Below are 26,074 nucleotides of genomic sequence, written 5' to 3'. Positions count from 1 at the left end.
TTTACTCAGAAACAGAAAAGAGATGAAGATTTCTGTTTGTATGAGGAAAATGATTTTAGCAACCGTAACTAAAATCCATGGCTGTTCCACACAGGACTGTTGAGAGCAATTAACTTCAGTTGGGGGAACAGTGTGCAGTCTCTTGCTGCTTGAGGTATGACACATTCTAACAAGACGAGGTAATGCTGGAAGCTGTCATTTTCCCTATGGGATCCGGTAAGCCATGTTTATTACGATCATAAATAAGGGCTTCACAAGGGCTTATTAAGACTGTAGACTGTTTCTGGGCTAAATCGATTCATTATTAACATATATTTAGCCTTGAGGAATCATTTTATCTGGGTATTTTGATATAATAATATCGGCAGGCACTGTATTAGACACCTTATTCCTTAGGGGCTTTCCCAAAGCTTAAGCAGAGCCTCATTTTCGCGCCGGTGTGGCGCACTTGTTTTTGAGAGGCATGGCATGCAGTCGCATGTGAGAGGAGCTCTGATACTTAGAAAAGACTTTCTGAAGGCGTCATTTGGTATCGTATTCCCCTTTGGGCTTGGTTGGGTCTCAGCAAAGCAGATACCAGGGACTGTAAAGGGGTTAAAGTTTAAAACGGCTCCGGTTCCGTTATTTTAAGGGTTAAAGCTTCCAAATTTGGTGTGCAATACTTTTAAGGCTTTAAGACACTGTGGTGAAAATTTGGTGAATTTTGAACAATTCCTTCATGTTTTTTCGCAATTGCAGTAATAAAGTGTGTTCAGTTTAAAATTTAAAGTGACAGTAACGGTTTTATTTTAAAACGTTTTTGTACTTTGTTATCAAGTTTATGCCTGTTTAACATGTCTGAACTACCAGATAGACTGTGTTCTGAATGTGGGGAAGCCAGAATTCCTATTCATTTAAATAAATGTGATTTATGTGATAATGACAATGATGCCCAAGATGATTCCTCAAGTGAGGGGAGTAAGCATGGTACTGCATCATTCCCTCCTTCGTCTACACGAGTCTTGCCCACTCAGGAGGCCCCTAGTACATCTAGCGCGCCAATACTCCTTACTATGCAACAATTAACGGCTGTAATGGATAATTCTGTCAAAAACATTTTAGCCAAAATGAACCCTTGTCAGCGTAAGCGTGGCTGCTCTGTTTTAGATACTGAAGAGCATGACGACGCTGATATTAATATCTCTGAAGGGCCCCTAACCCAGTCTGATGGGGCCAGGGAGGTTTTGTCTGAGGGAGAAATTACTGATTCAGGGAACATTTCTCAACAGGCTGAACCTGATGTGATTGCATTTAAATTTAAGTTGGAACATCTCCGCATTCTGCTTAAGGAGGTATTATCCACTCTGGATGATTGTGAAAAGTTGGTCATCCCAGAGAAACTATGTAAAATGGACAAGTTCCTAGAGGTGCCGGGGCTCCCAGAAGCTTTTCCTATACCCAAGCGGGTGGCGGACATTGTTAATAAAGAATGGGAAAGGCCCGGTATTCCTTTCGTCCCTCCCCCCATATTTAAAAAATTGTTTCCTGTGGTCGACCCCAGAAAGGACTTATGGCAGACAGTCCCCAAGGTCGAGGGAGCGGTTTCCACTTTAAACAAACGCACCACTATACCCATAGAGGATAGTTGTGCTTTCAAAGATCCTATGGATAAAAAATTAGAAGGTTTGCTTAAAAAGATGTTTGTTCAGCAGGGTTACCTTCTACAACCAATTTCATGCATTGTCCCTGTCGCTACAGCCGCATGTTTCTGGTTCGATGAGCTGATAAAGACGCTCGATAGTGATTCTCCTCCTTATGAGGAGATTATGGACAGAATCAATGCTCTCAAATTGGCTAATTCTTTCACCCTAGACGCCACTTTGCAATTGGCTAGGTTAGCGGCTAAGAATTCTGGGTTTGCTATTGTGGCGCGCAGAGCGCTTTGGTTGAAATCTTGGTCGGCTGATGCGTCTTCCAAGAACAAGCTACTAAACATTCCTTTCAAGGGGAAAACGCTGTTTGGCCCTGACTTGAAAGAGATTATCTCTGATATCACTGGGGGTAAGGGCCACGCCCTTCCTCAGGATCGGCCTTTCAAGGCAAAAAATAGACCTAATTTTCGTCCCTTTCGTAAAAACGGACCAGCCCAAAGTGCTACGTCCTCTAAGCAAGAGGGTAATACTTCTCAAGCCAAGCCAGCTTGGAGACCAATGCAAGGCTGGAACAAGGGAAAGCAGGCCAAGAAACCTGCCACTGCTACCAAGACAGCATGAAATGTTGGCCCCCGATCCGGGACCGGATCTGGTGGGGGGCAGACTCTCTCTCTTCGCTCAGGCTTGGGCAAGAGATGTTCTGGATCCTTGGGCGCTAGAAATAGTCTCCCGAGGTTATCTTCTGGAATTCAAGGGACTTCCCCCAAGGGGGAGGTTCCACAGGTCTCAGTTGTCTTCAGACCACATAAAAAGACAGGCGTTCTTACATTGTGTAGAAGACCTGTTAAAAATGGGAGTGATTCATCCTGTTCCATTAAGAGAACAAGGGATGGGGTTCTACTCCAATCTGTTCATAGTTCCCAAAAAAGAGGGAACGTTCAGACCAATCTTAGATCTCAAGATCTTAAACAAGTTTCTCAAGGTTCCATCGTTCAAGATGGAAACCATTCGAACTATTCTTCCTTCCATCCAGGAAGGTCAATTCATGACCACGGTGGATTTAAAGGATGCGTATCTACATATTCCTATCCACAAGGATCATCATCGGTTCCTAAGGTTCGCATTCCTGGACAAACATTACCAGTTCGTGGCGCTTCCTTTCGGATTAGCCACTGCTCCAAGGATTTTCACAAAGGTACTAGGGTCCCTTCTAGCTGTGCTACGACCAAGGGGCGTTGCGGTAGTACCTTACTTGGACGACATTCTGATTCAAGCGTCGTCCCTTCCTCAAGCAAAGGCTCACACGGACATCGTCCTGGCCTTTCTCAGATCTCACGGATGGAAAGTGAACGTGGAAAAGAGTTCTCTATCCCCGTCTACAAGGGTTCCCTTCTTGGGAACAATTATAGACTCCTTAGAAATGAGGATTTTTCTGACAGAGGTCAGAAAAACAAAACTTCTAGACTCTTGTCGGATACTTCATTCCGTTCCTCTTCCTTCCATAGCTCAGTGCATGGAAGTGATCGGGTTGATGGTAGCGGCAATGGACATAGTTCCTTTTGCGCGCATTCATCTAAGACCATTACAACTGTGCATGCTCAGTCAGTGGAATGGGGACTATACAGACTTGTCTCCGAAGATACAAGTAAATCAGAGGACCAGAGACTCACTCCGTTGGTGGCTGTCCCTGGACAACCTGTCACAAGGGATGACATTCCGCAGACCAGAGTGGGTCATTGTCACGACCGACGCCAGTCTGATGGGCTGGGGCGCGGTCTGGGGATCCCTGAAAGCTCAGGGTCTTTGGTCTCGGGAAGAATCTCTTCTACCGATAAATATTCTGGAACTGAGAGCGATATTCAATGCTCTCAAGGCTTGGCCTCAGCTAGCGAGGACCAAGTTCATACGGTTTCAATCAGACAACATGACAACTGTTGCGTACATCAACCATCAGGGGGGAACAAGGAGTTCCCTAGCGATGGAAGAAGTGACCAAAATCATTCTATGGGCGGAGTCTCACTCCTGCCACCTGTCTGCTATCCACATCCCAGGAGTGGAAAATTGGGAAGCGGATTTTCTGAGTCGTCAGACTTTGCATCCGGGGGAGTGGGAACTCCATCCGGAAATCTTTGCCCAAGTCACTCACCTGTGGGGCATTCCAGACATGGATCTGATGGCCTCTCGTCAGAACTTCAAAGTTCCTTGCTACGGGGCCAGATCCAGGGATCCCAAGGCGGCTCTAGTGGATGCACTAGTAGCACCTTGGACCTTCAAACTAGCTTATGTGTTCCCGCCATTTCCTCTCATCCCCAGGCTGGTAGCCAGGATCAATCAGGAGAGGGCGTCGGTGATCTTGATAGCTCCTGCGTGGCCACGCAGGACTTGGTATGCAGATCTGGTGAATATGTCATCGGCTCCACCTTGGAAGCTACCTTTGAGACGAGACCTTCTTGTTCAGGGTCCGTTCGAACATCCGAATCTGGTTTCACTCCAGCTGACTGCTTGGAGATTGAACGCTTGATCTTATCAAAGCGAGGATTCTCAGATTCTGTTATCGATACTCTTGTTCAGGCCAGAAAGCCTGTAACTAGAAAGATTTACCACAAAATTTGGAAAAAATATATCTGTTGGTGTGAATCTAAAGGATTCCCTTGGGACAAGGTTAAGATTCCTAGGATTCTATCCTTCCTTCAAGAAGGATTGGAAAAAGGATTATCTGCAAGTTCCCTGAAGGGACAGATTTCTGCCTTGTCGGTGTTACTTCACAAAAAGCTGGCAGCTGTGCCAGATGTTCAAGCCTTTGTTCAGGCTCTGGTTAGAATCAAGCCTGTTTACAAACCTTTGACTCCTCCTTGGAGTCTCAATTTAGTTCTTTCAGTTCTTCAGGGGGTTCCGTTTGAACCCTTACATTCCGTTGATATTAAGTTATTATCTTGGAAAGTTTTGTTTTTAGTTGCAATTTCTTCTGCTAGAAGAGTTTCAGAATTATCTGCTCTGCAGTGTTCTCCTCCTTATCTGGTGTTCCATGCAGATAAGGTGGTTTTACGTACTAAACCTGGTTTTCTTCCAAAAGTTGTTTCTAACAAAAACATTAACCAGGAGATTATCGTACCTTCTCTGTGTCCGAAACCAGTTTCTAAGAAGGAACGTTTGTTGCACAATTTGGATGTTGTTCGCGCTCTAAAAATTTTTTTAGATGCTACAAAGGATTTTAGACAAACATCTTCCTTGTTTGTTGTTTATTCAGGTAAGAGGAGAGGTCAAAAAGCAACTTCTACCTCTCTCTCTTTTTGGATTAAAAGCATCATCAGATTGGCTTACGAGACTGCCGGACGGCAGCCTCCCGAAAGGATCACAGCTCATTCCACTAGGGCTGTGGCTTCCACATGGGCCTTCAAGAACGAGGCTTCTGTTGATCAGATATGTAGGGCAGCGACTTGGTCTTCACTGCACACTTTTACCAAATTTTACAAGTTTGATACTTTTGCTTCTTCTGAGGCTATTTTTGGGAGAAAGGTTTTGCAAGCCGTGGTGCCTTCCATTTAGGTGACCTGATTTGCTCCCTCCCTTCATCCGTGTCCTAAAGCTTTGGTATTGGTTCCCACAAGTAAGGATGACGCCGTGGACCGGACACACCTATGTTGGAGAAAACAGAATTTATGTTTACCTGATAAATTGCTTTCTCCAACGGTGTGTCCGGTCCACGGCCCGCCCTGGTTTTTTAATCAGGTCTGATAATTTATTTTCTTTAACTACAGTCACCACGGTACCATATGGTTTCTCCTATGCAAATATTCCTCCTTAACGTCGGTCGAATGACTGGGGTAGGCGGAGCCTAGGAGGGATCATGTGACCAGCTTTGCTGGGCTCTTTGCCATTTCCTGTTGGGGAAGAGAATATCCCACAAGTAAGGATGACGCCGTGGACCGGACACACCGTTGGAGAAAGCAATTTATCAGGTAAACATAAATTCTGTTTTTTGTGTTCCTAGGGAGAAGTCGCTTGTGTAATATTGTGGGTAACGTGTTTGGGTCACCAGGGAGAAGTCACTTGTGTAATATTGTGGGTAACGTGTTTGGGTCACCAGGGAGAAGTCACTTGTGTAATATTGTGGATAACGTGTTTGGGTCAATAGGGAGAAGTCACTTGTGTAATATTGTGGGTAACGTGTTTGGGTCCCCAGGGAGAAGTCACTTGTGTAATATTGTGGGTAACGTGTTTGGGTCCCCAGGGAGAAGTCACTTGTGTAATATTGTGGGTAACGTGTTTGGGTCCCCAGGGAGAAGTCACTTGTGTATTATTGTGGGTAACATGTTTGGGTCACCAGGGAGAAGTCACTTGTGTAATATTGTGGGTAACGTGTTTGGGTCACCAGGGAGGAGTCACATGTGTAATATTGTGGGTAATGTGTTTGATTTGCCGGCGAGGAGTCACATGTGTAATATTGTGGGTAATGTGTTTGTGTCGCTGGCGAGGAGTTGAATGTGTAATATGTATTTTTTTTTCCTCCTGCAGGAGCTAGAGGAGAATTACACTCGCGCCTTTTCGGAGGCACTCTCAGCCTTTGGGAATGGAGCACTGTTTGTGGAGAAGTTTATTGAGAAGCCACGTCACATAGAGGTGCAGATACTGGGTGAGTGCACCGTGTACAGGGTGTGGTTAGTATGCTCTGTATGTACAGGGTGTGGTTAGTATGTGCTGTATGTACAGGGGTTGGTTAGTATGTGCTGTATGTACAGGGGTTGGTTAGTATGTGCTGTATGTACAGGTTGGGGTTAGTATGTGCTGTATGTACAGGTTGGGGTTAGTATGTGCTGTATGTACAGGGGTTGGTTAGTATGTGCTGTATGTACAGGGTGTGGTTAGTATGTGCTGTATGTACAGGTTGGGGTTAGTATGTGCTGTATGTACAGGGGTTGGTTAGTATGTGCTGTATGTACAGGTTGGGGTTAGTATGTGCTGTATGTATAGGGGTTGGTTAGTATGTGTTGTATGTACAAGGTGGGATTAGCATGTGCTGTATGTACAGGGTGTGGTTAGCATGTGCTGTATGTACAGGGGTTGGTTAGTATGTGCTGTATGTACAGGGGTTGGTTAGTATGTGCTGTATGTACAGGTTGGGGTTAGTATGTGCTGCATGTACAGGGTTGGTTAGTATGTGTTGTATGTACAGGGTGGGATTAGCATCTGCTGTATGTACAGGGGTTGGTTAGCATGTGTTGTATGTACAGGGAGGAGTTAGCATCTGCTGTATGTACAGGTTGGGGTTAGTATGTGCTGTATGTATAATGGTTGGTTAGTATGTGTTGTATGTACAGGGTGGGATTAGCTTCTGCTGTATGTACAGGGGGTTATTAGCATGTGCTGTATGTACTAGGTGTGGTTAGCATGTGCTGTATGTACAGGGTATGGTTAGCATGTGCTGTATTTTCAGGTTAGAATTAGCATGTTCTTTATGTATAGGGGGTGGTTAGCATGTGCTGTATGTACTTGGTGTGGTTAGCATGTACTGTATGTTCAGGTTGGAATTAGCATGTTCTTTATGTATAGGGGGTGGTTAGCATGTACTGTATGTACTGGGTGTGGTTAGCATGTACTGTATGTACAGGTGTGGTTAGTGTGTGCTGTATGTACTGAGTGTGATTAGCGTGTGCTGTATGTATTGGATGTGGTTAGATTGTGCTGTATGTACTGGGTGTGGTTAGCATGTGCTGTATGTTAAGGTTGGAGTTAGCATGTTCTTTATGTATAGGGGGTGGTTAGCATGTACTGTATGTACAGGTGTGGTTAGCTTGTGCTGTATGTATAGGGGGTGGTTAGCATGTGCTGTATGTACAGGGTGTGGTTAGCGTGTGCTGTATGTTCTGGTGTGGTAAGTGTGTGCTGTATGTACAGATGTGGTTAGCATGTGCTGTATATACTGGGTGTGGTTAGCGTGTGCTGTATGTACAGGTGTGGTTAGCGTGTGCTGTATGTACTGGGTGTGGTTAGCGTGTGCTGTATGTACTGGGTGTGGCTAGCGTGTGCTGTATTACAGGGTGTGGTTAGCGTGTGCTTTATGTACAGGTGTGGTTAGCGTGTGCTTTATGTACAAGTGTGGTTAGCGTGTGCTGTATGTACTGGGTGTGGCTAGCGTGTGCTGTATGTACAGGGTGTGGTTAGTGTGTGCTGTATGTACAGGTGTGGTTAGTGTGTGCTGTATGTACAGGGTGTGGTTAGTGTGTGCTGTGTGTACAGGTGTGGTTAGCGTTGCTTTATGTACAGGTGTGGTTAGCGTTGCTTTATGTACAGGTGTGGTTAGCGTGTGCTGTATGTACAGGTGTGGTTAGTGTGTGCTGTATGTACTGGGTGTGGTTAGTGTGTGCTGTATGTATTGGGTGTGGTTAGCGTGTGCTGTATGTACAGGTGTGGTTAGCGTGTGCTGTATGTACAGGTGTGGTTAGCATGTGCTGTATGTACAGGTGTGGTTAGCGTGTGCTGTATGTACAGGTGTGGTTAGCGTGTGCTGTATGTACAGGGTGTGGTTAGCGTGTGCTGTATGTACTGGGTGTGGTTAGCGTGTGCTGTATGCACAGGTGTGGTTAGCATGTGCTGTATGTACATGTTTGGTTAGCATGTGCTGTATGTACTGGGTGTGGTTAGCGTGTGCTGTATGTTCTGGGTGTGGTTAGCATGTGTTGTATGTACTGGATGTGGTTAGCGTGTGCTGTATGTATAGGTGTGGTTAGCGTGTGCTGTATGTTTTGGGTGTGGTTAGCATGTGCTGTATGTACAGGTGTGGTTAGCGTGTGTTGTATGTACAGGTGTGGTTAGCGTGTGTTGTATGTACAGGTGTGGTTAGCGTGTGCTGTATGTACTGGTTGGGGTTAGCATGTGCTGTATCTACAGGTGTGGTTAGTGTGTGCTGTATGTATTGGATGTGGTTAGATTGTGCTGTATGTACTGGGTGTTGTTAGCATGTGCTGTATGTTAAGGTTGGAGTTAGCATGTTCTTTATGTATAGGGGGTGGTTAGCATGTACTGTATGTACAGGTGTGGTTAGCTTGTGCTGTATGTATAGGGGGTGGTTAGCATGTGCTGTATGTACAGGGTGTGGTTAGCGTGTGCTGTATGTTCTGGGTGTGGTAAGTGTGTGCTGTATGTACAGGTGTGGTTAGCATGTGCTGTATATACTGGGTGTGGTTAGTGTGTGCTGTATGTACAGGTGTGGTTAGCGTGTGCTGTATGTACTGGGTGTGGTTAGCGTGTGCTGTATGTCCTGGGTGTGGTTAGCATGTGCTGTATGTACTGGATGTGGTTAGCGTGTGCTGTATTTACAGGGTATGGTTAGCATGTGCTGTATGTACAGGTGTGGTTAGCGTGTGCTGTATGTACAGGTGTGGTTAGCGTGTGTTGTATGTACAGGTGTGGTTAGCGTGTGCTGTATGTACTGGGTGTGGTTAGCATGTGCTGTATCTACAGGTGTGGTTAGCGTGTGCTGTATGTATTGGATGTGGTTAGATTGTGCTGTATGTACTGGGTGTGGTTAGCATGTGCTGTATGTTAAGGTTGGAGTTAGCATGTTCTTTATGTATAGGGGGTGGTTAGCATGTACTGTATGTACAGGTGTGGTTAGCTTGTGCTGTATGTATAGAGGGGATGGTTAGCATGTGCTGTATGTACAGGGTGTGGTTAGCATGTGCTGTATGTTCTGGGTGTGGTAAGTGTGTGCTGTATGTACAGGTGTGGTTAGCATGTGCTGTATATACTGGGTGTGGTTAGTGTGTGCTGTATGTACAGGTGTGGTTAGCGTGTGCTGTTTGTACTGGGTGTGGTTAGCGTGTGCTGTATGTACTGGGTGTGGCTAGCGTGTGCTGTATGTACTGGGTGTGGCTAGCGTGTGCTGTATGTACTGGGTGTGGCTAGCGTGTGCTGTATGTACTGGGTGTGGCTAGCGTGTGCTGTATGTACTGGGTGTGGCTAGCGTGTGCTGTATTACAGGGTGTGGTTAGCATGTGCTTTATGTATAGGTGTGGTTAGCGTGTGCTGTATGTACTGGGTGTGGCTAGCGTGTGCTGTATGTACTGGGTGTGGCTAGTGTGTGCTGTATGTACTGGGTGTAGCTAGCGTGTGCTGTATGTACAGGGTGTGGTTAGCATGTGCTGTATGTACAGGTGTGGTTAGCGTGTACTGTATGTACAGGTGTGGTTAGTGTGTGCTGTATGTACAGGTGTGGTTAGTGTGTGCTGTATGTACAGGGTGTGGTTAGTGTGTGCTGTGTGTACAGGTGTGCTGTATGTACAGGTGTGGTTAGCGTGTGCTGTATGTACAGGTGTGGTTAGCGTGTGCTGTATGTACAGGTGTGGTTAGCGTGTGCTGTATGTACTGGGTGTGGTTAGCGTGCGCTGTATGTATTGGGTGTGGTTAGCGTGTGCTGTATGTACAGGTGTGGTTAGCGTGTGCTGTATGTACAGGTGTGGTTAGCATGTGCTGTATGTACAGGTGTGGTTAGCATGTGCTATATGTACAGGTGTGGTTAGCATGTGCTGTATGTACAAGGTGTGGTTAGCGTGTGCTGTATGTACAAGGTGTGGTTAGCGTGTGCTGTATCTACTGGGTTTGGTTAGCGTGTGCTGTATGCACAGGTGTGGTTAGCGTGTGCTGTATGCACAGGTTTGGTTAGCGTGTGCTGTATGTACTGGGTGTGGTTAGTGTGTGCTATATATACAGGTGTGGTTAGCGTGTGCTGTATGTACAGGTGTGTGGTTAGTGTGTGCTGTGTGTACAGGTGTGGTTAGCGTGTGCTGTATGTACAGGTGTGGTTAGCGTGTGCTGTATGTACTGGGTGTGGTTAGCGTGTGCTGTATGTACAGGTGGGGTTAGCGTGTGCTGTATGTACAGGTGTGGTTAGCATGTGCTGTATGTACTGAGTGTGGTTAGCGTGTGCTGTATGTACAGGTGTGGTTACTGTGTGCTGTATGTACAGGGTGTGGTTAATGTGTGCTGTATGTACAGGTGTGGTTAGCGTGTGCTGTATGTACTGGATGTGGTTAGCGTGTGCTGTATGTACAGGTGTGGATAGCGTGTGCTGTTTGTACAGGTTTGGTTAGCGTGTTCTGTATGTACTGGGTGTGGTTAGCGTGTGCTGTATGTACTGGGTGTGGTTAGCGTGTGCTGTATGTACTGGGTGTGGTTAGCGTGTGCTGTATGTACTAGGTGTGGTTAGCATGTGCTGTATGTACTGGGTGTGGTTAGTGTGTGCTGTATGTACATGTGTGGTTAGCGTGTGCTGTATGTACTGGGTGTGGTTAGCGTGTGCTGTATGTACAGGTGTGGTTAGCGTGTGCTGTATGTACAGGTGTGGTTAGCGTGTGCTGTATGGTCAGGTGTGGTTAGCGTGTGCTGTATGTACAGGTGTGGTTAGCGTGTGCTGTATGTACAGGTGTGGTTAGCGTGTGCTGTATGTACAGGTGTGGTTAGCATGTGCTGTATGTACAGGTGTGGTTAGCGTGTGCTGTATGTACAGGTGTGGTTAGCGTGTGCTGTATGTACAGGTGTGGTTAGCGTGTGCTGTATGTACAGGTGTGGTTAGCGTGTGCTGTATGTACAGGTGTGGTTAGTGTGTGCTATATGTACAGGTGTGGTTAGCGTGTGCTGGGGGTTTGTGTGTCACTGAGAGGGGATATTACCCAGAGGGCACTGCTGCCAGGGGGTTTCTTGTGTCACTGAGAGGGGATATTACCCAGAGTGCACTGCTGCCAGGGGGTTTGTGTGTCAGTGAGAGCGGATATTTCTGGCTGTAAAATGAGATTCCTCATTATAGAAGCAAAATCACCAAATACATAAAGCTGCTGCCTTTATGTTGCGCGCACGGAGGGTTGTCAGGCGTGATGTAGTCGGCCGTACATAGATATATACAAATTAGACACCAATCCTCTCATTATTATTGCTGTAGAAAAAGCCTGGAATAAAATAGGTTCTTTCCTCTGCTGGTGTCGGTTAATATTGACTATAGATATATTGCCACAAGCGTCCCAGCTTGTCTGTCTGACCACCTGCGTTGGCTGATCAGCATAATTGCTGTGCACTGACTCATCTCTGCTGATTGCGCAGACCCTTGCGGGTTTCACCTCGATACAGTTCCCTGCCGTGTTCCTATCTTTGTTCCTCGATAGCTCTGCTCTTTGTTCCTGATGTAGTAATGTACAAAGTGACTTTCAGCTGCTGATTTTCGCCCTGTGGGGGTGACGTGTGACAGTTTAATTCTCAGCGTGTCAGCGGTGTGTCCTGGTCATTTCTCACTTGCCGGTGTCTCAATAACTTGTGAGAATTAGTTTATAGCTGTATGCGGGAGGATAACAAGTTTAGTTAGAAAAGACTGTCCTTTCAGTAGCACAAATGTAATATTATTATTTGCTACTATTGGCTCAGCAATAAAGTATGTGGGTATGCCCATCTAATGCATCATTTTGTGCACTCTTGTGTAACAGTAATGTGCACTATTCGCTATATAACCTCGGCCTAGGTAAAAGTTCTACCTTCCTGCATTTTGTCTTGTCTGGACCTCTGTTCCTACAAAGTATTTATCGTATACAGATGAAGAATGAATGTTTGACCCCTCTAGGTAGAGCGTGCTTAAAGGGACATGACACCCACATTTTTTCTTTTATGATTTGGAAAGAGAATGCAATTTTAAACATCTTTCTGATTTACTTATATTTTCTAATTTGTTTTATTCTCTTGATATTCTTTGCTGAAAAGCATATCTAGATATGCTCAGTAGCTGCTGATTGGTTGCTGCACATAGAAGCCTTGTGTGATTGGCTCACCATGTGCATTGCTTTTTCTTCAACTAAGGATATCTAAAAAATGAAGCAAAATAAATAATGGAAGCAAATTGTAATGCTGTTTAAATTTCTATTCTCTATCTGAATCATGAAAGAAAGATTTTGGGTTTAGTGGCCCTTTAAAGGGACACTAAACATAATTTATTTTACAAGATATGAGTCCACAGATTCCATCCTTACTTATGGGATTATGCCTCCTGTTTAGCAGGAAGTGGCAAAGAGCACCACAGCAGAGCTGTATATATAGCTCCTCCCTCCCCCCCCCCCCCCCCCCAGTCATTCTCTTTTGCCTGTGTTAGTGATAGGAAGAGGTAAAGTGAGGTGTTAGTTTTAGATTCTTCAATCAAGAAGTGTTTTATTTTAAAATGGTGCCAGTGAGTACTATTTTCCTCAGGGAGAAATCGTCAGTCTATAACTTCCCAAGAGGAGTGGAGACATATTATTTTTCTGCCCTGATGTTGATGATCTTAGCAAATGTTATCTAAGATCCATGCTGGTTCCCACATAGCAGTTGAAGGTAGTGTAAAGAAACATCTTCAGTGTGGAGAACCGTATCATGCTACAAGCAGCATTGAGGTATGTTCAGTCATCTGTTTCTGGGGAGACTTGATACATCAGAACAGGCAACATTATTCCCTACCTGGGGAGGGGTAATCAGTATGCACTATATGTATGTTAATGGTGTACCTGGAGTTCCCTTTATACCTTTATATAGACTACTAAATATGTCTAATATCATTTGAGTATATGCAGTATGGGCTAAACGCTGGGAGATGCGGTTGCTGGCTAAGAACTGTCATTGTCATACATTACACTGACCTAAAGAGTGCAGTTTCTTTTCATGCAGTTATGCTTGGTATTTGTGCAACATGTTGGTTGCTGTGTAAGAGGGGCACATGGCTTTCATATTTTTATTAAGAACGACATGTTTGGTTTGTATTTTTTTTGCTACCCATGCGGGTCTCTGTAAAGGCTAGAGTTACGCCCACAGGGAGCGGGGCCTATTTTTGCGCGCTCAGACGAGCAGTATCATCCGGATCGGATAGACAGCAAGGTCCTGGGCTCTGGTGGGGCCTAAGTTGTTTTGCTAATCAAAGTGTCTTACAAGCTTCTCAAGTAGCAGCAGTGTGTTCCGGGGGCAGGTATGAGTTGCAACAGAGCTGTGGCGAGGTGCAGGGGCCTGAATAAATAGAGAGTTTTTGTTATATCTGATAAATAGATATATTTCTTTCATGTAATTAACAAGAGTCCATGAGCTAGTGACGTATGGGATATACATTCCTACCAGGAGGGGCAAAGTTTCCCAAACCTCAAAATGCCTATAAATACACCCCTCACCACACCCACAAATCAGTTTTACAAACTTTGCCTCCTATGGAGGTGGTGAAGTAAGTTTGTGCTAGATTCTACGTTGATATGCGCTCCGCAGCAAGTTGGAGCCCGGTTTTCCTCTCAGCGTGCAGTGAATGTCAGAGGGATGTGAGGAGAGTATTGCCTATTGAATGCAGTGATCTCCTTCTACGGGGTCTATTTCATAAGGTTCTCTGTTATCGGTCGTAGAGATTCATCTCTTACCTCCCTTTTCAGATCGACGATATACTCTTATATTTACCATTTCCTCTACTGATTCTCGTTTCAGTACTGGTTTGGCTTTCTACAAACATGTAGATGAGTGTCCTGGGGTAAGTAAGTCTTATTTTCTGTGACACTCTAAGCTATGGTTGGGCACTTTATTTATAAAGTTCTAAATATATGTATTCAAACATTTATTTGCCTTGACTCAGAATGTTCAACTTTCCTTATTTCCAGACAGTCAGTTTCATATTTGGGATTATGCTTTAATTATCATATTTTTCTTACCTCAAAAATTTGACTTTTTTCCCTGTGGGCTGTTAGGCTCGCGGGGGCTGAAAATGCTTCATTTTATTGCGTCATTCTTGGCGCGGACTTTTTTTGGCGCAAAAAATCATTTCGTTTCCGGCGTCATACGTGTCGCCGGAAGTTGCGTCATTTTTTTGACGTTATTTTGCGCCAAAAATGTCGGCGTTCCGGATGAGGCGTCATTTTTGGCGCAAAAAGCATTTAGGCGCCAAATAATGTGGGCGTCTTATTTAGCGCCAAAAAATATGGGCGTCGTTTTTGTCTCCACATTATTTCAGTCTCATTTTTCATTTGCTTCTGGTTGCTAGAAGCTTGATGTTTGGCATTTTTTTCCCATTCCTGAAACTGTCTTATAAGGAATTTGATCTATTTTGCTTTATATGTTGTTTTTTCTCTTACATATTGCAAGATGTCTCACGTTGCATCTGAGCCAGAAGATACTACAGGAAAACCTCTGCCTGCTGGATCTACCAAAGCTAAGTGTATCTGCTGTAAACTTTTGGTAGCTATTCCTCCAGCTGTTGTTTGTATTAAATGTCATGACAAACTTGTTAATGCAGATAATATTTCCTTTAGTGATGTACCATTGCCTGTTGCAGTTCCCTCAACATCTAAGGTGCAGAATGTTCCTGATAACATAAGAGATTTTGTTTCTGAATCCATGAAGAAGGCTTTGTCTGTTATTTCTCCTTCTAGTAAACGTAAAAAGTCTTTTAAATCTTCTCTCTCTACAGATGAATTTTTAAATGAACACCATCATTCTGATTCTTTGGACTCTTCTGGTTCAGAGGATTCTGTCTCAGAGATTGATGCTGATAAATCTTCATATTTATTTAAGATGGAATTTATTCGCTCTTTACTTAAAGAAGTACTAATTGCTTTAGAAATAGAGGATTCTAGTCCTCTTGATACTAATTCTATACGTTTGGATAAGGTTTTTAAAGCTCCTGCGGTTATTCCAGAAGTCTTTCCTGTTCCTAATGCTATTTCTGCAGTAATTGCTAAGGAATGGGATAGATTGGGTAATTCATTTACTCCTTCTAAACGTTTTAAGCAATTATATCCTGTTCCGCCTGAAAGATTAGAATTTTGGGACAAAATCCCTAAAGTTGATGGGGCTATTTCTACCCTGGCTAAACGTACTACCATTCCTACATCAGATGGTACCTCGTTTAAGGATCCTTTAGATAGAAAAATTGAATCTTTTCTAAGAAAAGCTTATCTATGTTCAGGTAATCTTCTTAGACCTGCTATATCATTGGCTGATGTTGCTGCAGCTTCAACTTTTTGGTTGGAAACTCTAGCGCAACAAGTAACAAATCGTGATTCTCATGATATTATTATTCTTCTCCAGCATGCTAATAATTTCATCTGTGATGCCATTTTTGATATTATTAGAGTTGATGTTAGATTTATGTCTCTGGCTATCTTAGCCAGAAGAGCTTTATGGCTTAAGACTTGGAATGCTGATATGGCTTCTAAATCAACTCTACTTTCCATTTCTTTCCAGGGAAACAAATTATTTGGTTCTCAGTTGGATTCTATTATTTCAACTGTTACTGGTGGGAAAGGAACTTTTTTACCACAGGATAAAAAGTCTAAAGGTAAAAACAGGGCTAACAATCGTTTTCGTTCCTTTCGTTTCAACAAAGAACAAAAGCCTGATCCTTCGTCCTCAGGAGCAGTTTCAGTTTGGAAACCATCTCCAGTCTGGAATAAATCCAAGCCTGCTAGAAAGGCAAAGCCTGCTTCTAAGTTCACATGAAGGTACGGCCCTCATTCCAGTTCAGCTGGTAGGGGGCAGGTTACGTTTTTTCAAAGAAATTTGGATCAGTTCTGTTCACAATCTTTGGATTCAGAACATTGTTTCAGAAGGGTACAGAATTGGTTTCAAGATGAGACCTCCTGCAAAGAGATTTTTTCTTTCCCATGTCCCAGTAAATCCAGTGAAAGCTCAAGCATTTCTGAATTGTGTTTCAGATCTAGAGTTGGCTGGAGTAATTATGCCAGTTCCAGTTCCGGAACAGGGGATGGGGTTTTATTCAAATCTCTTCATTGTACCAAAGAAGGAGAATTCCTTCAGACCAGTTCTGGATCTAAAATTATTGAATCGTTATGTAAGGATACCAACGTTCAAGATGGTAACTGTAAGGACTATATTGCCTTTTGTTCAGCAAGGGAATTATATGTCCACAATAGATTTACAGGATGCATATCTGCATATTCCGATTCATCCAGATCATTATCAATTCCTGAGATTCTCTTTTCTAGACAAGCATTACCAATTTGTGGCTCTACCGTTTGGCCTTGCTACAGCTCCAAGAATTTTCACAAAGATTCTCGGTGCCCTTCTGTCTGTAATCAGAGAACAGGGTATTGTGGTATTTCCTTATTTGGACGATATCTTGGTACTTGCTCCGTCTTTACATTTAGCAGAGTCTCATACGAATCGACTTGTGTTGTTTCTTCAAGATCATGGTTGGAGGATCAATTTACCAAAAAGTTCTTTGATTCCTCAAACAAGGGTAACCTTTCTGGGTTTCCAGATAGATTCAGTGTCCATGATTTTGTCTTTAACAGACAAGAGACGTCTAAAATTGATTACAGCCTGTCGAAACCTTCAGTCTCAATCATTCCCTTCGGTAGCCTTATGCATGGAAATTCTAGGTCTTATGACTGCTGCATCGGACGCGATCCCCTTTGCTCGTTTTCACATGCGACCTCTTCAGCTCTGTATGCTGAACCAATGGTGCAGGGATTACACGAAGATATATCAATTAATATCTTTAAAACCGATTGTTCGGCACTCTCTAACGTGGTGGACAGATCACCATCGTTTAATTCAGGGGGCTTCTTTTGTTCTTCCGACCTGGACTGTAATTTCAACAGATGCAAGTCTCACAGGTTGGGGAGCTGTGTGGGGATCTCTGACGGCACAAGGAGTTTGGGAATCTCAGGAGGTGAGATTACCGATCAATATCTTGGAACTCCGTGCAGTTTTCAGAGCTCTTCAGTTTTGGCCTCTTCTGAAGAGAGAATCGTTCATTTGTTTTCAGACAGACAATGTCACAACTGTGGCATACATCAATCATCAAGGAGGGACTCACAGTCCTCTGGCTATGAAAGAAGTATCTCGAATTTTGGTTTGGGCGGAATCCAGCTCCTGTCTAATCTCTGCGGTTCATATCCCAGGTGTAGACAATTGGGAAGCGGATTATCTCAGTCGCCAAACGTTGCATCCGGGCGAATGGTCTCTTCACCCAGAGGTATTTCTTCAGATTGTTCAAACGTGGGGGCTCCCAGAGATAGATCTGATGGCCTCTCATCTAAACAAGAAACTTCCCAGGTATCTGTCCAGATCCCGGGACCCTCAGGCGGAGGCAGTGGATGCATTATCACTTCCTTGGAAGTATCATCCTGCCTATATCTTTCCGCCTCTAGTTCTTCTTCCAAGAGTAATCTCCAAGATTCTGAGGGAATGCTCGTTTGTTCTGCTAATAGCTCCGGCATGGCCTCACAGGTTTTGGTATGCGGATCTTGTCCGGATGGCATCTTGCCAACCATGGACTCTTCCGTTAAGACCAGACCTTCTGTCTCAAGGTCCTTTTTTCCATCCGGATCTGAAATCCTTAAATTTAAAGGTATGGAGATTGAACGCTTGATTCTGGGTCATAGAGGTTTCTCTGACTCCGTGATTAATACTATGTTACAGGCTCGTAAATCTGTATCTCGAGAGATATATTATAGAGTCTGGAAGACTTATATTTCTTGGTGTCTTTCTCATCATTTTTCTTGGCATTCTTTTAGAATACCGAGAATTTTACAGTTTCTTCAGGATGGTTTAGATAAGGGTTTGTCCGTGAGTTCTTTGAAAGGACAAATCTCCGCTCTTTCTGTTCTTTTTCACAGAAAGATTGCTATTCTTCCTGATATTCATTGTTTTGTACAAGCTTTGGTTCGTATAAAACCTGTCATTAAGTCAATTTCTCCTCCATGGAGTTTGAATTTGGTTTTGGGAGCTCTTCAAGCTCCTCCGTTTGAACCTATGCATTCATTGGACATTAAATTACTTTCTTGGAAAGTTTTGTTCCTTTTGGCCATCTCTTCTGCTAGAAGAGTTTCTGAATTATCTGCTCTTTCGTGTGAGTCTCCTTTTCTGATTTTTCATCAGGATAAGGCGGTGTTGCGAACTTCTTTTGAATTTTTACCTAAAGTTGTGAATTCCAACAACATTAGTAGAGAAATTGTGGTTCCTTCATTATGTCCTAATCCTAAGAATTCTAAGGAGAAATCATTGCATTCTTTGGATGTTGTTAGAGCTTTGAAATATTATGTTGAAGCTACGAAATCTTTCCGTAAGACTTCTAGTCTATTTGTTATCTTTTCCGGTTCTAGGAAAGGCCAGAAAGCTTCTGCCATTTCTTTGGCATCTTGGTTGAAATCTTTAATTCATCTTGCCTATGTTGAGTCGGGTAAAATTCCGCCTCAAAGAATTACAGCTCATTCTACTAGGTCAGTTTCTACTTCCTGGGCGTTTAGGAATGAAGCTTCGGTTGACCAGATCTGCAAAGCAGCAACTTGGTCCTCTTTGCATACTTTTACTAAATTCTACCATTTTGATGTATTTTCTTCTTCTGAAGCAGTTTTTGGTAGAAAAGTTCTTCAGGCAGCGGTTTCAGTTTGAATCTTCTGCTTATGTTTTTTGTTAAACTTTATTTTGGGTGTGGATTATTTTCAGCAGGAATTGGCTGTCTTTATTTTATCCCTCCCTCTCTAGTGACTCTTGTGTGGAAAGATCCACATCTTGGGTAGTCATTATCCCATACGTCACTAGCTCATGGACTCTTGTTAATTACATGAAAGAAAACATAATTTATGTAAGAACTTACCTGATAAATTCATTTCTTTCATATTAACAAGAGTCCATGAGGCCCACCCTTTTTTGTGGTGGTTATGATTTTTTTGTATAAAGCACAATTATTCCAATTCCTTATTTTATATGCTTCGCACTTTTTTTCTTATCACCCCACTTCTTGGCTATTCGTTAAACTGATTTGTGGGTGTGGTGAGGGGTGTATTTATAGGCATTTTGAGGTTTGGGAAACTTTGCCCCTCCTGGTAGGAATGTATATCCCATACGTCACTAGCTCATGGACTCTTGTTAATATGAAAGAAATGAATTTATCAGGTAAGTTCTTACATAAATTATGTTATTCATATTTCTCTTGTAAGGTGTTTCCAGTCCACGGGTTCATCCATTACTTGTGGGATATTCTCCTTCCCAACAGGAAGTTGCAAGAGGACACCCACAGCAGAGCTGTCTATATAGCTCCTCCCCTAACTGCCACCCCCAATTATTCTCTTGCAACTCTCGACAAGAAAGGAAGTATCAAGAGATATGTGGTGACTTAGTGTAGTTTTAACCTCAATCAAGAGTTTATTTTTAAACGGTACCGGCGTTGTACTGTTTTACTCTCAGGCAGAAATTAGAAGAAGAATTCTGCCTGGAGGTTTGATGATCTTAGCGGTTTGTAACTTAGGTCCATTGCTGTTCTCACACATAACTGAAGAGTATGGGAAAACTTCAGTTGGGGGAACGGTCTGCAGATTACCTGCTTTGAGGTATGTTCAGTATTTTTATTTCTAGAGAGATGAATAAGTTCTAGAAAATGCTGACAGAGCCTTGTGTATTTGAGGTAAGCCTGATGCAGTGATTTAACAACGACTGGGATCATGCTTATAAAACAGGGTAATACTCATGTTAATATTCATATTACTTAGTGACAAAACGTTTACATGATTTCATAAATAGGACGTTTTTTCTCTGAGGGAGATAAGTCTTTATTTGGGGCCTAGTTTCCACATGGCTAGTCAGATACTGCTAGGAGTATTTTTTTAAGGCCCCTCTGACATCCAGTACATGGTGGGAGGGGCCTATTTTAGCGCTCTAACTGCGCAGTTTTAATTCAGACTGAGACATCCAGCTTCCATAGAGGAGTCCTCTGGCATCTGAGGATCATTTCAAAGGGGTTATTTCTGCACAAAATCGTATTTGAGGGCAGGTAGGAGCCTCAGCAGAGCTGTGGCAAGGTGCTCAATTGACTTTTAACGTTTTTAATCCGGTTTGGGGCCTAAGGGGTTAATCATCCATTTGCAAGTGGGTGCAATGTTGCTTTAGTCCCTTACACACATTGTAAAAATGTCAAAGACTTTATTGTATTTTTACACTGTTTTGCAGTTTAAGTGCTAGTTTTTTTCTCTTAAAGGCACAGTAACGTTTTTGTTTAATTGCTGTTTCACCTTTATTAAAGGGTTTTCCAAGCTTGCTTGTCTCATTACTAGTCTGTTAAACATGTCTGACATAGAGGAAACTCCTTGTTCAATATGTTTGGAAGCCATGGTGGAACCCCCTCTTAGAATGTGTACCAAATGTACTGAAATTTCTATAAACTATAAAGACCATATTATGGCGCTTACAGATTTATCTCCAGGGGATTCCCTGACTGAAAAGAGGGAGATTATGCCATCTAACTCTCCCCATTTGTCAGAACATATAACTCCTGCTCAAGTGACGCCAAGTACATCTAGCGCGTCTAATTCTTTTACCTTACAGGACATGGCGGCAGTTATGAATGCTACCCTCTCAGAGGTATTCTCCAAACTGCCAGGGCTACAAGGAAAGCAAGCTCTGGGGCTAGAACTAATACAGAGCTTTCTGACGCTTTAATGGCTGTGTCCTATATACCCTCACAATACTCAGAAGCCGAGGCAGGTGAGCTTCTATCTGTGGGTGACATTTCAGACTCAGGGAAGGTGTTACTTCAGTCTGATTCTGAAATGACAACGTTTAAATTTAAGCTTGAACACCTCCGCTTATTGCTTAGGGAGGTTTTAGCGACTCTGGATGACTGTGACCCCATGGTGGTTCCAGAGAAATTGTGTAAAATGGACAAATACTTTGCAGTGCCTGTTTACACTGATGTTTTTTCAGTCCCTAAGAGGTTTTCGGAAATTATTACTAAGGAATGGGATAGACCAGGTGTGCCTCCTGCTTTCAAAAAGATGTTTCCCATAGATGCCACCATACGGGACGCGTGGCAGACGGTTCCTAATGTGGAGGGAGCAGTCTCTACCCTAGCTAAGCGTACAACTATCCCCGTCGAGGACAGTTGTGCTTTCCTAGATCCTATGGATAAAAAATTGGAAGGTCTCCTTAAGAAAATTTTTATACATCAAGGTTTTATTCTCTAGCCTCTTGCATGCACTGCCCCAGTTACTGCTGCAGCGGCTTTTTGGTTTGAGTCTCTTGAGGAGGCTCTACAGGTGGAGACCCCATTAGATGATATTCTAGACAGGATTAAAGCTCTTAAGTTAGCTAACTCCTTTATTTCTGACGCCATTTTTCATTTAGCCAAGCTAACGGCTAAGAATTCAGGTTTTGCCATTTTGGCGCGTAGGGCGCTATGGCTTAAGTCCTGGTCAGCAGACGTTACTTCAAAGTCTAAGCTTCTTAACATCCCCTTCAAGGGACAGACCCTATTCGGGCCCGGTCTGAAGGAGATCATTTCTGATATTACTGGAGGAAAAGGTCACGCCCTTCCTCAGGATAGGTCCAATAAGTTAAGGACCAAGCAGAATAATTTTCGTTCCTTTCGAAACTTCAAGAGTGACGCAGCTTCAGCTTCCTCTAATGCAAAACAAGAGGGAAATTTCGCCCAGTCAAAACCAGTCTGGAGACCTAACCAGGCTTGGAACAAGGGGAAGCAGGCCAAGAAACCTGTGGCTGCCTCTAAGACAGCATGAAGGAGTAGCCCCCGATCCGGGACCGGATCTAGTGGGGGGCAGACTTTCTCTCTTCGCCCAGGCTTGGGCAAGAGACATCCAGGATCCCTGGACATTAGAAATTGTTTCCCAGGGATATCTTCTGGATTTCAAAGCTTCCTCTCCAAAGGGGAGATTTCATCTCTCACAATTATCTGTAAACCAGATAAAGAGAGAGGCATTCTTACGTTGTGTTCAAGACCTACTGGTTATGGGAGTGATCCACCCAGTTCCTAGGGAGGAACAGGGGCTGGGCTTCTATTCAAATCTGTTTATAGTTCCCAAAAAAGAGGGAACTTTCAAACCAATCTTGGATCTCAAGATCCTAAACAAATTTCTCAGGGTCCCATCCTTCAAGATGGAGACTATCCGAACCATCCTCCCTATGATCCAGGAGGGTTAGCCACGGCACCAAGAATCTTTACGAATGTTCTAGGGTCCCTACTGGCGATTCTAAGGCCACGGGGCATATCGGTGGCTCCTTACCTAGACAACATTCTGATACAGGCGTCAACTTTTCAAATCGCCAAGTCCCATACTGACATTGTTCTGGCCTTTCTGAGGTCTCACGGGTGGAAGGTGAACGAAGAAAAGAGTTCTCTCTCCCCTCTTACAAGAGTTTCCTTCCTAGGAACACTGATAGATTCAGTAGAAATGAATTTTTTTCTGACAGAGGTCAGGTTATCAAAACTCTAACTTCCTGCCATGCTCTTCATTCCACTTCTCGGCTGTCAGTGGCTCAGTGTATGGAAGTAATCGGCCTAATGGTAGCAGCAATGGACATAGTTCCGTTTGCCCGCCTACATCTCAGACCACTGCAACTTTGCATGCTCAATCAGTGGAAAGGGGATTACACAGATTTGTCCCCTCTGCTAAATCTGGATCAAGAGACCAGGGATTTTCTTCTCTGGTGGTTATCTCGGGTCCATCTGTCCAGGGGAATGAGTTTACGCAGGCCAGAGTGGACTATAGTGACGACAGATGCCAGCCTTCTGGGCTGGGGCACAGTCTGGAACTCCCTGAAGGCTCAGGGTTCGTGGACTCAGGAGGAAGCCCTCCTTCCGATAAACATTCTGGAACTGAGAGCGATATTCAATGCTCTTCAGGCTTGGCCTCATCTAGCTGCGGTCAGGTTCATCAGATTTCAGTCGGACAATATCACGACTGTAGCTTATATCAACCATCAGGGGGGAACAAGAAACCCCCTGGCAATGTTGGAGGTTTCAAAAATAATTCTATGGGCAGAGGTTCACTCTTGCCATCTCTCAGCTATCCATATCCCAGGAGTAGAGAACTGGGAGGCAGATTTTCTAAGTCGGCAGACTTTTCATCCCGGGAATGGGAGCTCCATCCGGAGGTATTTGCCCAGCTGATTCAACTATGGGGCATACAAGAACTGGATCTGATGGCATCTCGTCAGAATGCCAAGCTTCCTTGTTACGGGTCCAGGTCAAGGGATCCCCAGGCAGCGCTGATAGATGCTCTAGCAGTGCCCTGGTCCTTCAGCCTGGCTTATGTGTTCCCACCATTTCCTCTCCACCCTCGTCTGATTGCCAAGATCAAGCAGGAGAGAGCTTCAGTGATTTTGATAGCATCTGCGTGGCCACGCAGGACTTGGTATGCAGATCTGGTGGACATGTCATCCCTTCCACCATGGACTCTGCCGCTGAGGCAGGACCTTCTACTCCAAGGTCCATTCAAACATCCAAATCTAATTTCTCTGTGGCTGACTGCTTGGAGATTGAACGATTGATTTTATCAAAACGTGGTTTCTCCGAGTCGGTCATTGATACCATAATTCAGGCTCGAAAGCCTGTCACCAGGACAATCTATCATAAGATATGGTGTAAATATCTTCATTGGTGTGAATCCAAGGGTTACTCATGGAGTAAAGTCAGGATTCCTAGGATATTATCCTTTCTCCAAGAAGAATTGGAGAAGTGATTGTCAGCTAGTTCCTTAAAGGGACAGATTTCTGCTCTGTCTATTCTTCTGCACAAGCGTCTGGCAGATTTTCCAGACGTTCAGGCGTTTTGTCAGGCTTTAGTTAGAATCAAGCCTGTGTTTAAACCTGTTGCTCCGCCATGGAGTTTTAATTTAGTTCTCAAAGTTCTTCAAGGAGTTCCGTTTGAACCTCCGCATTCCATAGATATCAAGCTTTTATCTTGGAAAGTTCTGTTTTTGGTAGCTATCTCTTCGGCTCGAAGAGTTTCAGAGTTATCTGCCTTACAGTGTGATTCCCCTTATCTGATCTTCCATGCAGATAAGGTAGTTTTGCGTTCCAAACCTGGGTTTCTTCCTAAGGTGGTATCTAATAAGAATATCAATCAGGAGATTGTTGTTCTGTCACTGTGTCCTAATCCTCCTTCAAAGAAGGAACGTGTATTACACAATCTTGACGTGGTTCGTGCTTTAAAGTTTTATTTACAAGCTACTAAGGATTTTCGTCAAACATCTGCATTGTTTGTTGTCTACTCTGGACAGAGGAGAGGCCAAAAGGCTTCAGCATCTTCTCTTTCTTTTTGGCTGAGAAGCATAATCCGTTTAGCTTATGAGACTGCTGGCCAGCAGCCTCCTGAAAGAATTGCAGCTCATTCCACTAGAGCGGTAGCTTCCAAATGGGCTTTTAAAAATGAGGCCTCTGTTGAACAGATTTGTAAGGCGGCGACTTGGTCTTCGCTTCATACTTTTTCTAAATTCTACAAATTTGATACTTTTGCTTCCTCGGAGGCTATTTTTGGGAGAAAGGTCTTGCAGGCAGTGTTGCCTTCCGTTTAAGTACCTGCCTTGTCCCTCCCTTTATCTGTGTCCTAAAGCTTTGGTATTGGTATCCCACAAGTAATGGATGAACCCGTGGACTGGATACACCTTACAAGAGAAAACAAAATTTATGCTTACCTAATAAATTTTTTTCTCTTGTGGTGTATCCAGTCCACGGCCCGCCCTGTTACTTTAAGGCAGGTGTTTTTTTATTTTTAAATTACAGTCACCACTGCACCCTATAGTTTCTCCTTTCTCTTGCTTCTCTTTGGTCGAATGACTGGGGGTGGCAGTTATGGGAGGAGCTATATAGACAGCTCTGCTATGGGTGTCCTCTTGCAACTTCCTGTTGGGAAGGAGAATATCCCACAAGTAATAGATGAACCCGTGGACTGGATACACCACAAGTGAAAGAAATTTATCAGGTAAGCATAAATTATGTTTTACCACTCTAAGCAAACTGGTGCAATACTGTATGAATATATTGGGCACATTAGATCAGTTTTTGTGGCCGCAAACATTATTTTGAAGATTACAGAAAAATTGTTGCGTTTATTTATGCGTTTATTATTTAAAGGCGCAGTACACTTTTTAGTGTAGAAATTTTATATATGTAATTTGACTTAAAAGCTCAATATTTCAAATAAAGAACGACTATTATTGCTAGTCTGTTTAACATGTCTGAACTTGAGGAAACTACTTGTTCTATGTGTTTAGATGCCATTGTGGAACCCCCTCTTACTTTTTGTCCCTCATGTACTGAAAGGGCCTTACAATGTAAAGAGCAAATTTTCTTTAAGGAAAATATGTCTAAAGATCTACTTTCTCCCCAAGCGTCACAACCTTTAACGCCCACCCAAACGACGCCGGGTTCTTCAACCGCGTCTACTTCATTTACTCTGCAGGATATGGCTACAGTTATGTCATCTACCCTTACAGAGGTTTTATCTAAGTTGCCAGTGTTACGGGGCAAACACAGCAGGACAGAAGTCAATTTGAATGCTGAGACCTCTGATGCGTTGTTGGCTATTTCTGATGTACCTTCACAGGGATCTGATTTGGAGGTCAGGGAACTTCTGTCTGAGGGGGAACTTTCTGATTCGGGAAATGTGTTGCCTCAGAGAGACTCGGACCACTGTGGATGACTGTGATTCA

The 26,074-nt window shown here is 43.6% G+C and overlaps 1 protein-coding gene across 4 annotated transcripts in view; it reads left to right on the top strand.

Annotated features, from left to right (window-relative positions):
• The window catches only part of PC (pyruvate carboxylase), a 1,247,468-nt gene that overhangs the window by 373,980 nt on the left and 847,414 nt on the right, over positions 1 to 26,074 (top strand). For all 4 annotated transcript variants that reach the window (XM_053719999.1, XM_053720000.1, XM_053720001.1 and 1 more), the window contains one exon: positions 6,147 to 6,264. In XM_053719999.1, the coding sequence (XP_053575974.1) occupies positions 6,147 to 6,264 (118 nt within the window). The remainder of the gene's footprint in view (positions 1 to 6,146; positions 6,265 to 26,074) is intronic.

The sequence above is a fragment of the Bombina bombina genome, chromosome 7, assembly GCF_027579735.1.
Source record: "Bombina bombina isolate aBomBom1 chromosome 7, aBomBom1.pri, whole genome shotgun sequence".
In the NCBI taxonomy this organism is placed as follows: Eukaryota; Metazoa; Chordata; class Amphibia; order Anura; family Bombinatoridae; genus Bombina; species Bombina bombina.
This window is presented reverse-complemented; position numbering and strand designations above follow the sequence as displayed.